Source organism: Erinaceus europaeus, chromosome 9 (genome assembly GCF_950295315.1).
Source record: "Erinaceus europaeus chromosome 9, mEriEur2.1, whole genome shotgun sequence".
In the NCBI taxonomy this organism is placed as follows: Eukaryota; Metazoa; Chordata; class Mammalia; order Eulipotyphla; family Erinaceidae; genus Erinaceus; species Erinaceus europaeus.
Window position 1 is genome coordinate 122709552 of NC_080170.1, and position 14919 is coordinate 122724470.

The window sequence follows — 14919 nt, forward strand, 5'->3', positions numbered from 1 at the left end:
AGCTGTGTCTTATCTTGTAAGTCTCACTGAACATGCGCGATTGTTCTTGGAAACCGCAACTGCTGGGTGTAGTTCTAAAGACTGATTTACGGGGCCAGGAGGTGGTGCACCTCTAGTTAAGCGCACACATTACAGTGTCTAAGGACCCAGGTTCAAGCCCCTGGTCCCCGCCTGCATGGGGAAAGCTTCACAAGTGGTGAAGCAGGGCTGCAGGCGTCTCTCTGTCTCTCCCTCTCTGCCTCCCCCTCCTCTCTCAGTCTCTCTGTCTCTATCTAGTAAACAGATATTTTAGAAAGATTGATTTGCTTCAGCACACACTGTTACTTAAGCCCCACGCTTGCGTATGCGGTGCTGGGAATCAAACCTGGGCCTTGGGGTTAGCAGTGTGTGCTCCAGCGCCAAGCTGCCTCCTAGCGACAGCCCCCCCCCCCCCCTTGTACTTCACTCACAAGTGGTGGACTGGAGTAGTTACCACAGCAGAGCCAAACCAAATAATTACTTGTACTTCACTCACAAGTGGTGGACTGGAATAGTTACCACAACAGAGCCAAACCAAACAATTACTTGAAGATCCACTGTATTTGGTAGTTTAACATTTTTTAAATATTTATTCCCTTTTGTTGCCCTTTTTTTTAATTGTTGTAGTTATTATTGTTGTTGCTATTGATGTCGTCGTTGTTGGATAGGACAGAGAGAAATGGAGAGAGGAGGGGAAGACGGGGAGAGACAGACAGACACCTGCAGACCTGCTTCAGCACCTGTGAAACGACTCTCCTGCAGGTGGGGAGCCAGAGGCTCGAACTGGGATCCTTGTGCCAGTCCTTGCTCTTTGCGCCACCTGCGCTTAACCCGTCACGCTACCACCCTACTCCCTAAAGATTTTATTTATATGAAAGGAGAGGTACAAAGAGAATGATACAGAGCAGACATCTAAGTACTGCTCAGCTCTGACCTGTGCTGCTGCTGAGGAATGGACCTGGGACCTGGGAGCCTCAGGCATGAGGGTTTTGGTGTGTGTGCGTGTGCGTGCGCGGAACCACTGGGCTGTCTCCCATGGCTCCTAAGACCTGGGTTTTCGAGGTTAGGAATGAGGCGGCAGATGGAAGTGGTCTTGTTTGCAGAGATCACATTCTCCTCTTCCCTTTACCAGGCCTGCCCTCCTCCCCGGCCAGCTTCGTTCACATTGCTCAGTCTCTTTACTAGCTGGGCACTGTCTGTGGAAGGCGCACATTCTCCTCCCCCTTTTTGCAAACCTTCTATTTTTTAATTTTATTGATTATTGTATAGAGACAGAAATTGAGGGGGGTGGGGGAGATAGGGAGAGAGACTCCTGTGTCCTTGCTTCACCACATGTGAAGCTTTCCCTCTGCAGGTGGGGACCAGGGGCTTGAACCTGGGTCCTTGCACACTTAACCCGGCGCACTACCACCTGGCCCCGTACACGTCCTTCAGTGATTTTATTGTGACTGAGTCGGGAGAAAGCACAGGACCTTTGAAGATGCAGTGTCCTGGAGTTAACCTGGATCTAAACTACAGTCTAGACACAGAGTTTCTCTTTATCCGCTGGCGTCCACTTTCCTGTGGCGTGGTGCTTGCCAGGCAGCGTCTCCTGAGGGCAGAGCAAGCTGTCACGCTTTGTGTGCTTGCTCGGCCTGTTTTGCACAGTTGGGGGTTAGCATGTGCACACTTGGCACTGTTCCTAAGTGTGTGTGTGTGTGTGTGTTGCTTTGTTTTTCCCTTTTGTTGCCCTTATTGTTTTATTGTTGTTGTAGTTATTGTTATTGATGTTGTTGTCCTTGGATAGTACAGAGAGAAATGGAGAGAGGAGAGACAGACACCTGCAGACCTGCTTCACCGCTTGTGAAGTGACTCCCCTGCGGGTGGGGAGCCGGGGGCTCGAACCAAGATCCTTAGGTTGGTCCTTGCGCTTTGCGCCACCTGTGCTTAACCTGCCCTGTTCCCCCTACGTTGTTTTTTCACTCGGGAAGAGAGGAAGAGAGGGACAGTCAGCAGGGGTTTGAGTCAGCCTGCATGTGTGGCGTGGCTCACGCCCTCCCTGATGAGCTGTGTCTCTGGCTCCTGGCTGAGGAGCCAGAAGGCTCCTGCACAAGGCGTCCTGCTGCAGATGTCTGCTTAAAGTCACGCTGGCACGGGTGAGAACAGAACTAGGGGTCAAACGGGGGTTTCTTGGTCTTTAAATTTAGGCCATGTCTTGTCATTTTTACTATATTCAGCTTTTGAAAACTACGTTTCTAGTGTAGCTCCGTAAGTCCTACATGAAGTGCAGGGCAAGCAGATCCTTCTAGCGAGAGCCAGTCTGGAGGGCGTTAGGTGGTGGGCCACAGGTGTGCTCTGTTCTGCTCCCACCTGTAAAATGTGAACACCCCCCCCCCCCCCAGGCCCTGAGCACCCGGAGGACGGCTCAGCTCTGGCTCGTGGAATGGGCTGTCACTCCCTGGTGTGGCAGAAGGCGCGCACGCGTGCGTGTTTGTGTGTGCGCATGTGTGTTGGCGTGCGTGTGTGTGCGGGTATATAGCTCTGCGCACAGATGGGGAAGGGAATGCCGCCTCACCTTAAAGTGATTCCTGCACGGTCTTTCTCTTCTAACAGATCAACCCTGAGCTGTTCCGCATCCCTCCTTTGATGAGTCCGAGCTTCTCTCCCGGGAAGGACAGCGTCCCGAGAGGCCACACTCCCGAGGCCGTGGGCACCTATGCCACACGGCTGCTGAACAGCCACCGCGGGTCGCCGCAGGCCGAGCCTGAGAGCAGCAGGTCAGTGGCCAGCGCCGTGCTTCCCCTGGGCAGAGGTGCGCTTGGAGCCTCCGGGGCCGGCTCTGCTCTCGCGTCTCCGCAGAACCCCGCCTCCCAGCTGTGCCCGGCTGAGACCCGAGCATTCGAGGTCGGGGCTGGGAGGAAGGTGGCCCCGGAGCGAGGCACAGGGTGCTGTGTGCGGCCGGGCTCCGTCCAGGGCTGGCATGTGACGTGCCGTGCTCTGGCGCTCTGCTCTCCTCCGCCAGCAGAAGGAAATACAGCACTTTTTAAAGTGGATTGATGTGTTCGTCATGGGGCTGGTGGGGTGGCGGCACACCCAGTGCAGCACACACCACCACATGCAGGGACCTGGGTTCAAGCCTCTGCCCCCTCCCCCCCCCCCCCGCAGGGAGGCAGCTTCAGGAGTGGCGGAGCAGCACTGCAGGTGTCTCTTTCTCTTTCTCTCTCCTTCTCCCTCCCTTCCCCCTCTCAATTTCTCTGTCCTATCAGATAAAAGGGGTGGAAATGGAAAGAGGAAAAAAATGGCTGCTGGAAGCAGTGGATTTTCCTGTGCAGATACTAAGCCCCAGTGATAACCCTGGTGGCAACTCAACAAAACAAAATAGAACAGTACTCATTGTGGAATGTGATCAAATTGTCACCTCTGAAATTCCGTATAGTGTGAAAATCCCCGATTTTAAGATCATCAGAACCCAAGGAAACATGACACAGCTAACAATACAACCTCCTGGCATGTACGCCCCACACGTTCACAGCGTGCCCTGTGGCATGCCGTGTGCTTTGGGTGAGTGGATGGAGAAGACAGAGAAAGGCAGGAGTGATGGGTGGAATGAAAGGTAAGCTCCTCGACCGCACCGGCTGGGGAAGCCTCGGTGAGGTGCACAGGGTGACGGCTGGAGCTCCGAGCGCTGTGCTCTGTCCAGGTGGCAGCAGAGCTGACAGCCCAGGGGCAGGCGGTGGCACGGCGGGTTAAGCGCTTGCAGCATAAAGCATACCTGTGCAAGGATCCCGGTTCGAGCCCCTGCCTCCCCATCTGCAGGCGTGTTGCTTCACAAGAGGTGAAGCCGGTCTGCAGCTGTCTGTCTCCCTCCTGTCTTTCCCCCTCACTCCCTCACCCCCTCACCCTTCTCTCCTCAGTTTCTCTCTGTCCTATCCACTGGAAGGAAAAATGACCACCAGAAGGAGTGGATTCGTGGTGCCAGCACCGAGCCCCAGAAATAACTGGAGGCAAAATAAATAAGAGCGGAACTGGCAGTTGCCAGACATCTCAGTGGCCCTGTTTTCCTCATCCATAGGGCAAACTAATGTGTAATTTTTTAATCTACAGAATCTTTGAGGTTTATTTTTTATTTATTTGCAAGGATAGAGAGAAATTAAGAGAGAGACATCTGTAGCACTGCTAGACTGCTTGTGAAGCTTTCCTCCTGCAGGTGGGGACCAGGGGCTTGAGCTCAAGCCCTTCACGTGGTAGCGTGCACTTCACCAAGTGCGCCACCACCCGGCCGGCCCCAAGCTATTAATCACTGACCCAGTGTATCATGTTTTTAAAACCGAGTATGAGGGGCCAGGTGGTAACTCACCTGGTTGAGCGCACACGTTACAATGTGCAAGGACCCAGGTTCAAGCCCCCGGTCCCAACTGCAGGGGGGAAAGCTTTGCGAGCGGTGAAGCAGGGCTGCAGGGCGTCTCTTTCCGTCTCTTTCCCTATCACCCCCTTCCCTCTTGACTTCTAACTCTCTGTTAATAATATTAAACAAGTATTTTTGTCTTGGAATTCAAGGTTGGTGACTTGAGGGCTATCTGCTTTGACCATAGCTTTTATAACCTCATTTTTTCCTAGTCTGAAACGTAGATTGTCTCCTCGGTCCTCAAATTTGAATGCAAAGACTCGGAGATTGAGTAACCAAGCTTTGGAAAATTCAGCGCGCAGAGATGACGACGACGTCATCATCCTGGAGGAGAGCAGCACCCCCAAGCCGGCCGTCGACCCCGAGGCGGGAGTCAAGCTGGAAGCGGGCCCCGAGGGTCAGGGGGGGGCTCGGGCGGAGCCCGGCCTGCAGGCCGCGTCAGCGGGCCCCTCGTCCGGGTGTGGCCAGGGCACTGCCGCCACTCAGACCGAGCTGCCAGGCTTGGCTGTTAAGAAGGAGGAAGCCTCCGAAGACGAGATGGACTCCAGGAACGGCGACGCGGCCCTGCCGCCACCCTGCGTGGAGGCCCAGGGGCAGCCCCGGGAAACCCCGGAGACCTGCGGCGCGCCTGCGGGCGACCCGGCCGGCTGCCAGCTGAGCAAAGTGAGGCAGGAGCTGCTGCTCGCCACCCAGGAGAAGGAGAGCTACAGGAGCCAGTGCCAGGTGCTGGCGGCCCAGGTCAAAGACTGGCAGCAGCGAGTGGCGGAGCTGAACGACAGGTGCGTGAAGAAGGAGACGTGCCACCAGGCCACCGAGACGGAGGCGGCGTTCCTGCTGGAGAGCATGAACGGCGAGGCGGGCAGCCCGGGCCGCGCGGCCGCCCAGTACCAGCAGGCGCTGGAGGAGCTGGAGCGGCTGCGGAAGCAGTGCGGCGCCCTGCAGCTGCTGAAGACCGAGTGCGGCCACTGCTCACGCGGCGAGGACAGAAGCGAGGTGGACGAGATGGTGGTGCAGCTGGACGACGTGTTCCGGCAGCTGGACAGGTGCACCGTGGAGAGGGACCAGTACAAGAGTGAGGTGGGTGCCGGCCCCGGGCCAGCTGGGGCGGGGGGGGGGGGGGTGGGCCTGAGGGGCCTGGGGGACCTGGCTTACCCTCCCCATCGGTGTTCACAGGCCTCGCGGTGGGGCCTCCCTTACTGGCCACAGGTGGGCAGCAGTGGCAACTGCAGTCGACGGAGACGCGGCTCCGTTTCTTTTTCAGGGGTGTACTTTTTTCTTGATTTATTTATTTTTTATTAGAGATTTAATGTTGATGTACAAAATTGTAACGTGACAGGGTTATAATTCCCCACCGTTCCCACCACCAGGGCTGGGTGTCCCCATTCCCGCCATTGGAAACTGCAGTAGTTCTCCTGAGGTCACTGATAAAAAAAGGGCTGAGGGAGCTGGGCGGTAGCACAGCGGGTTAATTGCACGTGGCACAAAGCGCAGGGACCAGCGTAAGGATCCTGGTTCGAGCCCCCGGCTCCCCACCTGCAGGGGTCGCTTCACAAGCAGTGAAGCAGGTCTGCGGGTGTCTTATCTTTCTCTTCCCCTCCTCTCTCCATTTCTGTCCTGTTCAACAATAACAACGGCTATGACAACAGTAACAACTACAACAAGCCCAACAAAATGGGGGAAATGGCCTCCAGGAGCAGTGGATTTGTAGTGCAGGCACCGAGCCCCAGCGATAACCCTGGAAACAAAAAGACTGGTTCTGTAGTTTTAAATTTTCCCCCCATTGTTTAAAAATCACCTGCCTTCATCCTCTTTCTGGTCTGTCTGTACACCCATCACTCTTCCGAGGTGCTTTTTTTTTTTTCCCTTTCCCTCCTCTCTCAGAGAAGAGAAACCATGCCTGGCTCTTTCTCTGGTGTTTTCCAGATTCGCTTCCCTTTCAGTGATGGGATAAAAACAGGGCTCCTGCTGACACACTTAGGGTCCTGGTAGAATGGGGGTGAGAGCCCTTTGCTTTACTTCTCCTATCACTTACACTCTGGGAGTATGGACCAAATTTATTTCATTTATTTTAGTTACCTTTACTTATTGGACAGTGACAGACAGATCGAGAGTGGAGGGAAAGAGACAGACTTAGCCCTGTTGCACCCCTTGCAAAGCTTTCCCCCTGCAAGTGGGGACGTGGGGCTTAAACTCGGGTCCTTGTGCATTATAACTTGTGCATGTACTCTCAACCAGGTGCACCGACACTGGGCCTCAGATCAAAATTCTTTATGGGGTGCAGAAGATGGCGGGTCTGGCGTTTCTAATTTCTTCTCCACGGGACATGGGCATTGGCAGGGGGATCCCTCCCCCAGCCTGTTTCTGTCTTTCCCTGTCTTTAGTGATGCAGGGCTCTGGGGAAGAGAGTGAGGTTCTGGGACATACTGGGGAGGTTGTCTGCCCGGGGAGGGCGGGTTGGAATCATAGAAGCATCTGCAGCTTGGTGGCCACCTGTGGTGGCCTTAGCAGCGCCAGACCAGACACAATTTAGCCTGAGGCTTGATTGTCTCCACCCCTGGCTTAAGAGCCAAATGACCAAAACACAAAAGTCAGTGTAGACCAGGCCAGGGCCGAGGCACAATGGTGAGAGCACTGGACTTGGAGGCATGGGGTCCCAAGTTCAGTCCCCAGCCAGCGTCTAGCACATGAGCTGTCCCGGTTCTTTTGAGGTCTCTCTCATGTAAATAGAGAGAGAAGATCATAGAAAAAAGAAAGTCAGACTGGGTGGAGGTGATAGCTTAATGAATATGCAAACACCTTCATGCCTGGGGCCCTGAGGTCCAGTGTCCCTGTCACCTCCACCACCCCACCCCCAACACCTAAGCCAGAGCTGAGCTGTGCCCTGGTGAAGAGGAAGAAAACGTACGAAGCTGCTTTACAACAGGCAGCTGGCAAGAAGTGGGAGCCTCTGTGGTGTCAACACGTTGCAGTGTTTTATCTTGAGGTAGCATCACGAGTCGATACCACTTAGTGATTTTCCTGTGTAAGAAGTAAGGGGGGGGGGCATAGCGCAGCAGGTTAAGCATATATGGTGCCAAGCGCAAGGACCAGTGTAAGGATCCTGGTTCGAGTCCCCAGCTCCCCACCTGCAGGGGAGTCTCTTCTCAAGCAGTGAAGCAGGTCTGCAGGTGTCTGTCTTTGTCTCCTCCTGTCTCCCTTCTTCTCTCCATTTCTCTCTGTCCTGTTCAACAACAACAGCTATGACAACAAGGGCAACACAATGGGAAAAATAGCCTCCAGGAGCAGTGGATTTGTACGAGCCCCAGCTTTAGTCCCGGGGGGGGGGGGTGGGGAATAAAGGTGGAGTTAAACAAGTGGAGCTCTAGAAACACTATTGGGATTTTTTTTTTTTTTTTTATCGTCTGTGGTGATGGTGATTTTCAGGGCTTCTTTTTAGCTGGAATTTGACTTTGACATTAGCGTTTTTAATTGTTACAATGTTGATATTTCGTCAGATTGAGCTCTTAGAGGTGGAAAAATCACAAATCCGCTCACAGTGCGAAGAACTGAAAAATGAAATTGAACGATTAAAATCTGCAAACCAGCCGACGACGGGACCAGTTGTTTCGACCTCCAGCAGCATTGAGGAGGCCGTGAATTACGCCAGCGGGGAAAGGTGAGTGGCTCGGGCCGCGTTTCTCTGGGGCTGCCATTCCAGCTCAGTGATGCCAACGCACCAGCCCACATCCTGGAGAGAGCTTGCGGTCAGTCAGTCAGGCCCAGCATGAGGGGAGCAGGACAGAACAACGGCCGTGTCCTTTGAGGAATTGGCGGTATAGATTCCGCCTAAAGGAGAATGGGGGGGTTTAGGGGAATCGGTGCTTGAGTAGCTGGACTAGCTTGGGCCACACCTGGACGATGCGGTCTCGCGCACCCGGCCCTGCAGAGTAGCCACTATCCACGTGGGCCTAGCCGGCCTGAGTGAGGTTTGCTTAAGCGTAAACTGAATGCTGGTTTGGACGTTCTTTAAAAACAAAATTATTGGATAGAGACAGAGAAATCAAGAGGAAGAGGGAGATAAGAGGAGGGGGGAGAGAGATACCGGCAACCCTGCTTCACCACTGGGGAAGGTTCCCTCCTGCAGGTGGGGACTGGGGACTTAAGTCTGGGTCCAGCTGCGGTCACCCCAGCGTGCCACTGCCTGCCCCCTATTTTGAAGTTCTGTGAGAATCTGAATATAAAATATCTCTATAGATATAAATATATTTTTATCATATGATGGAATAATAGTACTTTTAACTTGAGTGAAAAAATATACTATTCCTTACCTTTTTTGTTTGAATGTGGCTGCTTGAACATTTTTTCCTCTCGAGCAGTGCTGCTCTGGACACTGGCAGTAGCAGCCTGGCACCTCTGGTGGGAGGGGGAATTGGCTGGAGTTGACCTGGAAATTGCAGGGGGCCCGGCTAGTGGGCAGTAGAGCCTGAGTAGTCGTTTGTCTCCATGCAAATCAGAGGATTTGGTGGTGACAGAAGGCGGTCAGGCACTTCTGGCAAAGAAGCAGAAGAGTCTCTGAATTGAGGCCCCTCGTAGGTGAGTAGGAAAGCTCGTGGGGTGGCGCAGGCTCCCAGTCACAGCTCTGTGCATGTCCCACCGAGGTGAAGATGTCCCCTTAAAGATCGGTGTGTAGAGGCTCATTCAGCAGATTTGGGTGGGCTGGGGGAACAACTCATTCTGTCCATGTCGCACTCCCCTTTGAAGCAAAGGCAGCTCAGTAACAGCAGATGTTTCCAGATGTTGAACTTAAACTTGGAAGGAATAGTACCAAGCATCTAATCCAGTGGGGTCTCCTTCCCTGTGCGATGGCACGGGTAGGCGGTGGACTAGAGCATGTGGTGGTGGTCCAGGCCCAGAGAGGTGCTGCTGCATTTTAAAAAGTCGTGTGAACTTCCTAACTCCACCCGAAGCTTACAAGCGCATCTGCTGCCAGAACCGTTGTTACCAGAGCTCTGCTCAGCTTTGGACTTGGGACTTCAGGGCCTCAGGCATGAGAGTCAAAACTTATTTATTTATTAATTATTGGATAGAGAGAGAGAGAAATTGAGAAGGGGGGCCAGAAACAGGAGAGACACCTGCTGCCCTGCTTCATTCATGAAGCTTTCTCCCTGCAGGTGAGGACTGGGCACTTGAACCCGCATCCTTGCACTCATGTGTGCGCTTAACCAGGTGCGCCACCACCTGCCCCCCTCCCATTTCTGTTTCCTTCCGTGTCTGTGGGTAACTCATGTCCTAGGAGATGTTCAGTCTTTACCCCCCACTCAGGAAGCTGGACTCAGCTGCATTCCCAGGCCACTGTTGCCTGCAGCCCGTTACTTTCCCTCTGTGTGTCTTTGCAGAGAGCCCGAGGTACCGTTTTACTTGGAGGAAGCCTTGCGGGACTCGTAGGCCATCCTGTCACCCCACCTAACAGGTGTGCTGTTTGTGTTCGCAGCCTGAAGCTGCGGTCTCTGCGCGTGAACGTGGGTCAGCTGCTGGCCATGATCGTGCCTGACCTGGACCTCCAGCAAGTAAACTACGATGTTGACGTCGTGGACGAGATTTTAGGGCAAGTCGTTGAACAGATGAGCGAAATCAGCAGCACCTAGAGCATCTCCGTGTGAGAATAAACATACTGGCTGGACCCACTCTTGTCGCACAGTCTGCCGTGTGTCACCGGTTCTGTTTCAGAGCCCGGGAGGCCTGAGTCTGTATTCTGTGCGTTCAGGTGTGGCCACACGGCCCGGCCGCACTCCCCGCCTCCGCAGACACCTGCGAACCAGCCGCAGCCGCAGCGAGCGAGCAGCTAACTCGGATTCTGCTTTGAACTGTAAATATTTGTAACTAAGTCTGCACATAGTTTTTTATTACCTGAGGGGCTTGTCTGCCCCTCTCCCACAGGGCTTTTCAGGTCACCCCGGACCTTTGTGCAATCAGTACCGGGCCCCCCAGAGCTGGTTTCTCAGACTGGAGGCCTGGGCCATGAACGCAGACGGCGACGGCAGGCTTGATTTTCTCACAGAAAAATTGAAATAGGACTCGGAACAAATGTACCGGTCTCCCGAGAGGATGTGCTGCGACACGGCACTGAGCACCTGCCTCTACTGGCTGTTGGCTCCCGGCTCCCGGATATGCGACGAGCAGGAGGCCTGCAGGAGTCCAGGAGTCGGGCCTCGCCTCCATCTGCTGTTTTTTTGGGGTTTTTTTTTTTTTTTTTTTTTTCTGTCCTGAGGTTACCAATCATGGTTAAAAGGCAAAGTGTTTTTATAGAGCAAAGAAAGGAATTTGAGTATTTTAAAAGGTGTTAAACCCATTAACTGCCCTGCCACCTTTGCTCATTTGAAACCCATTTTTGGCTGCTTGGTCAGCATGGAGTGGGCACAATAATTACTGAATATTTCTTTCTGTGAAATTTCCTGTACAGCCTTTTGTAGGATGACTACAGGTCGGCGTGAGCAGAGGAAGACCGTCTTTCTCCAACAATACCGCAGACCCTTGACTATATTCCAGACCCGAGTGTTTTATATCCTGGAGTTAACCCAGCAGACTGCCCTGGGATTATAGTGTTACTACATGCCAGAAACAGTATGCTCTCATGGTCCCATGTCTTGTGCAATCTAAGGAGATGGCTTTCTATTAAGTAAAACTGTATATAGAATTAAGAATCGTATTTTCCACAACCAAATGTGCATTATTTTTTCAGAGTTTATCATTGCTATTTATTTTTACTTTTGTTTCCAAACATTCAATACATAATTCCTTTTGTATGTATGCTTAATTACATGTCTGTCACACGATATTAAATTTTTACTGTACATTAATTTCTAGAAGAAGCAAATGAGAATTGTTTTTATTTGCTTGGCAAAGTAACTGAAAGTGTATTTTTGGTATGAAGCCGGTTTTCTGTCACAATTGTACCTGCTCAGATTTTAAAATATCTTGTAATAAAAAAATGTATATGTATGATGGCTAATTCTTTTTTTTTTTTTTTTTTTTCCCTCCAGGGTTATTGCTGGGCTCGGTGCCTGCACCACGAATCCACCGCTCCTGGAGGCCTTTTTTCCCCCTTTTTGTTGCCCTAGTTGTTGCAGCCTCGTTGCGGTTATTATGGCCATTGTTGACGTTGCTTTGTTGTTGGATAGGACAGAGAGAAATGGAGAGAGGAGGGGAAGACAGAGAGAGAGGGGAGAGAAAGATAGACACCTGCAGACCTGCTTCACCGCCCGTGAAGCGACTCCCCTGCAGGTGGGGAGCCGGGGGCTCGAACCGGGATCCTTACGCCAGTCCCTGCGCTTTGCGCCACCTGCGCTCAACCCACTGCGCCACCGCCCGACTCCCAGGATGGCTAATTCTTAAAGAATTCGGAATCCACATTATATATACATGGTTTTCCTTTTTTAAAACATTTTTTAAATTAATTTATAAGCTGGAAATATTGATAGGATAAGAGGGGTACAGTTCCACACAACTCCCACCACCAGAACTCCATATACCCTCCCCTAATAGCTTTCCTATTCTTTATCCCTCTGGGAGTGTGGACCCAGGATCATCATTGGGTGCAATCGTTTTTTTTATTATTATTATTATCATTATTATTTATTTATTTATAAAAAGGAAACACTGACAAAACCATAGGATAAGAGGGGTACAACTCCACACAATTCCCACCACTAGAATTCCGTATCCCATCCCCTCCCCTGATAGCTTTCCTGTTCTTTATCCCTCTGGGAGTATGGACCCAAGGTCATTGTGGGGTGCAGAAGCTGAAAGATCTGGCTTCTGTAATTGCTTCCCCGCTGAACATGGGCGTTGACAGGTCGATCCATCCCCCCAGCCTGTTTCTATCTTTCCCTAGTGGGGCAGGGTTCTGGGGAAGCTGAGCTCCAGGACACATCGGTCCAGGGAAGTCTGGTTGGCATCATCCTAGCATCTGGAACCTGGTAGCTAAAAAGAGAGTTAACATAAAGCCAAACAAGTTGTTGACTAATCATGAACCTAAAGGCTGGAGTAGTGCAATGAAGAGTTGGGGGGAGGAGTTCTGTTCTGTAGGTAGCTGGTAGGCATATTTTAGTTATATTCTAGAGGGCCTGTGGCTATATTGGTTTTTTTTTTTTTTTTCCTTCCCTGAGCCTGAAAACTGATATGCAGATGGATCCTAGTTACTGTCTGGGGAGATGATGTCATGGCTGGAAAAAAGTTTTCTTTTTTAAGATTGATTTATTGCGGTGGGGGGGGGGGAGCCAGAGCTTCACTCTGGCACTTGTGACATTGGGGTCCACCTCTTAATGATCCACAGTGCCGCCTCCCAGGCCACTCAAGATATATTTTGTAAACAGAGTTGTGGCCACTGGGTTCCGGATCGTATCTGAAAGACTTCGTTGAGACTCGAGGACCGAGGCCATCTTCAGAGTCTGCGTCCTACACTTTCGCAGAAGGCTGCTCTCAACTCTCCATCTGCAGGAACATGGCCTCGCCGGCTGGGGCTGTAAAACTCAGTTTATGCTGGTCACGTAGCAGTGATTATCTGGATTTGCTAATTTTCTGGTTAGCTTTTTTTTCCCCCCTCCAGTTGCTGGGGCTTGGTGCCAGTAGCCTCCCCCAACCACATGAGACAGAGAGAAATTGAAGGGGAGAAAGAGACACCTACAGACCTGCTTCACTGCTAGTGAGGTGACTTTCCCTACAGGTGGGGAGCTCGGAACTGGGATCCTCCTGCCCATCCTAGGGCTTCATGCTATGTGTGCTAAACCCGCTGTGTCACTCCCCCCTACCACCACTGCCCGACCCCCACTTTTTCTTTATATTTTTACCTGATATCTGCTTAGCTTCGGCTTGTGGTGGTGATGGGCGTTGTACCTGGGACTTTGGAGCCTCAGGCACCTGCATTATATTGTCTACTCCCACTCCAGCTCGTTTCTTGTGTGTCTGTTGGACTTTGCAGTAAAGTGTCATACACAGGGTTTGTATGAGAAATTTGCTTTTACTAAGCTGATCTTTAGAAATAACTTAAACAGCTTCCCCACCCTTTGAGGAAATACTGCCAACCCAGGGTCCTTTGAAAGAGTGGCTGACAAGCAGGTGTTAGTGTTTGGTATCGGGCATTAGCTCACCACCAGTGTTCACATTGCTCTGAGAGGACACTGCTTGTGCTTAAAAGGAGTGAGCAAATTTGTAGGACAGTGCAGGATCCAGGCTGGATCCACACTGGATAAAGCGTTAGACTCTGAAGCATGAGGTCCCGAGTTCAATTCCCAGCAGTATGTGTACCAGAGACATGTCTGGTTCTCTCTTCCTTTCTAATAAATTACAAACCTGCCAACGCCATGTCCAGCAGAGAAGCAATTACGGAAGCCAGACCTTCCTTTTCTGTACCCCACAAAGAATTTGGTCTATACTCCCAGAGGGATAAAGAACAGGAAAGCAGTAGTGCAGCGGGTTAAGCGCACATGGAGTGAAGTCCAAGGACCGGCATAAGGATCCTGGTTCAAGCCCCGGCTCCCCACCTACAGGGGCGTCGCTTCACAGGCGGTGAAGCAGGTCTGCAGGGGTCTGTCTTTCTCTCCCCCTCTCTGTCTTCCCCTTCTCTCTCCATTTCTCTCTGTCCTAACAATGACATCAATATCAATAACTACAACAATAACTACAACTTCTTCTTTTAGCGTTTGCCCTTCTTCCGTAGCCAGTCAACAGCGTCAGGTTGAGCCTGATGTAAAGCTGCTTGTTGCTGGCTTTGAAAGTGACTGGGATCCATGTGGATTCAGTCGGCTAGGAAGGATCGTCAGTTTCCCCAATGAATGGGTACTCACGGGATGCACCACAAGAAGGTCGATCCAATGCATCCCATATAACTACAACAACAACAACAAAAAAGGGCAATAAAAGGGAAAATAAATATAAAAATTAAATAAAGCTTCCAGTGGAGGGGAGGGGATACAGAACTCTGGTGGTGGGAAATGTGTGAATTTTTTTTTATTATTATTTATTTTTTATTTTTTTAAATTAATTTAAGAAAGGATTAATTAACAAAACCATAGGGTAGGAGGGGTACAACTCCACACAATTCCCACCGCCCAATCTCCATATCCCACCCCTCCCCCGATAGCTTTCCCATTCTCTATCCCTCTGGGAGCATGGACCCAGGGTCATTGTGGGTTGCAGAAGGTAGAAGGTCTGGCTTCTGTAATTGCTTCCCCGCTGAACATGGGCGTTGACTGGTTGGTCCATACTCCCAGTCTGCCTCTCTCTTTCCCTAGTAGGGTGGGTCTCTGGGGAAGCTGAGCTCCAGGACACATTGGTGGGGTCTTCAATCCAGGGAAGTCTGGCCGGCATCCTGATGACACCTGGAACCTGGTGACTGAAAAGAGAGTTAACATACAAAGCCAAACAAATTGTTGAGCAATCATGGACCCAAAACTTGGAAAAGTGGAGAGGAAGTATTAGGGAGGTACTCACTGCAAACTCTAGTGTACTTCTGCTTTCTTACTTTGGTGCCATACTCCAAA

The 14919-nt window shown here is 51.5% G+C and overlaps 1 protein-coding gene across 2 annotated transcripts in view; it reads left to right on the top strand.

The window, feature by feature from the left end:
• Positions 1-11377, top strand: part of MORC3 (MORC family CW-type zinc finger 3) — a 38980-nt gene extending 27603 nt beyond the window's left edge. The window contains exons 14-18 of one of the 2 annotated variants that reach the window (XM_060198690.1): positions 2611-2774; positions 3434-3610; positions 4615-5479; positions 7897-8057; positions 9873-11377. In XM_060198690.1, the coding sequence (XP_060054673.1) occupies positions 2611-2774; positions 3434-3610; positions 4615-5479; positions 7897-8057; positions 9873-10026 (1521 nt within the window). In that variant the 3' untranslated portion in view covers positions 10027-11377. The remainder of the gene's footprint in view (positions 1-2610; positions 2775-3433; positions 3611-4614; positions 5480-7896; positions 8058-9872) is intronic. The other variant, XM_060198691.1, reaches the window with a different exon arrangement.
• The last annotated feature ends 3542 nt before the right edge of the window (positions 11378-14919 follow it).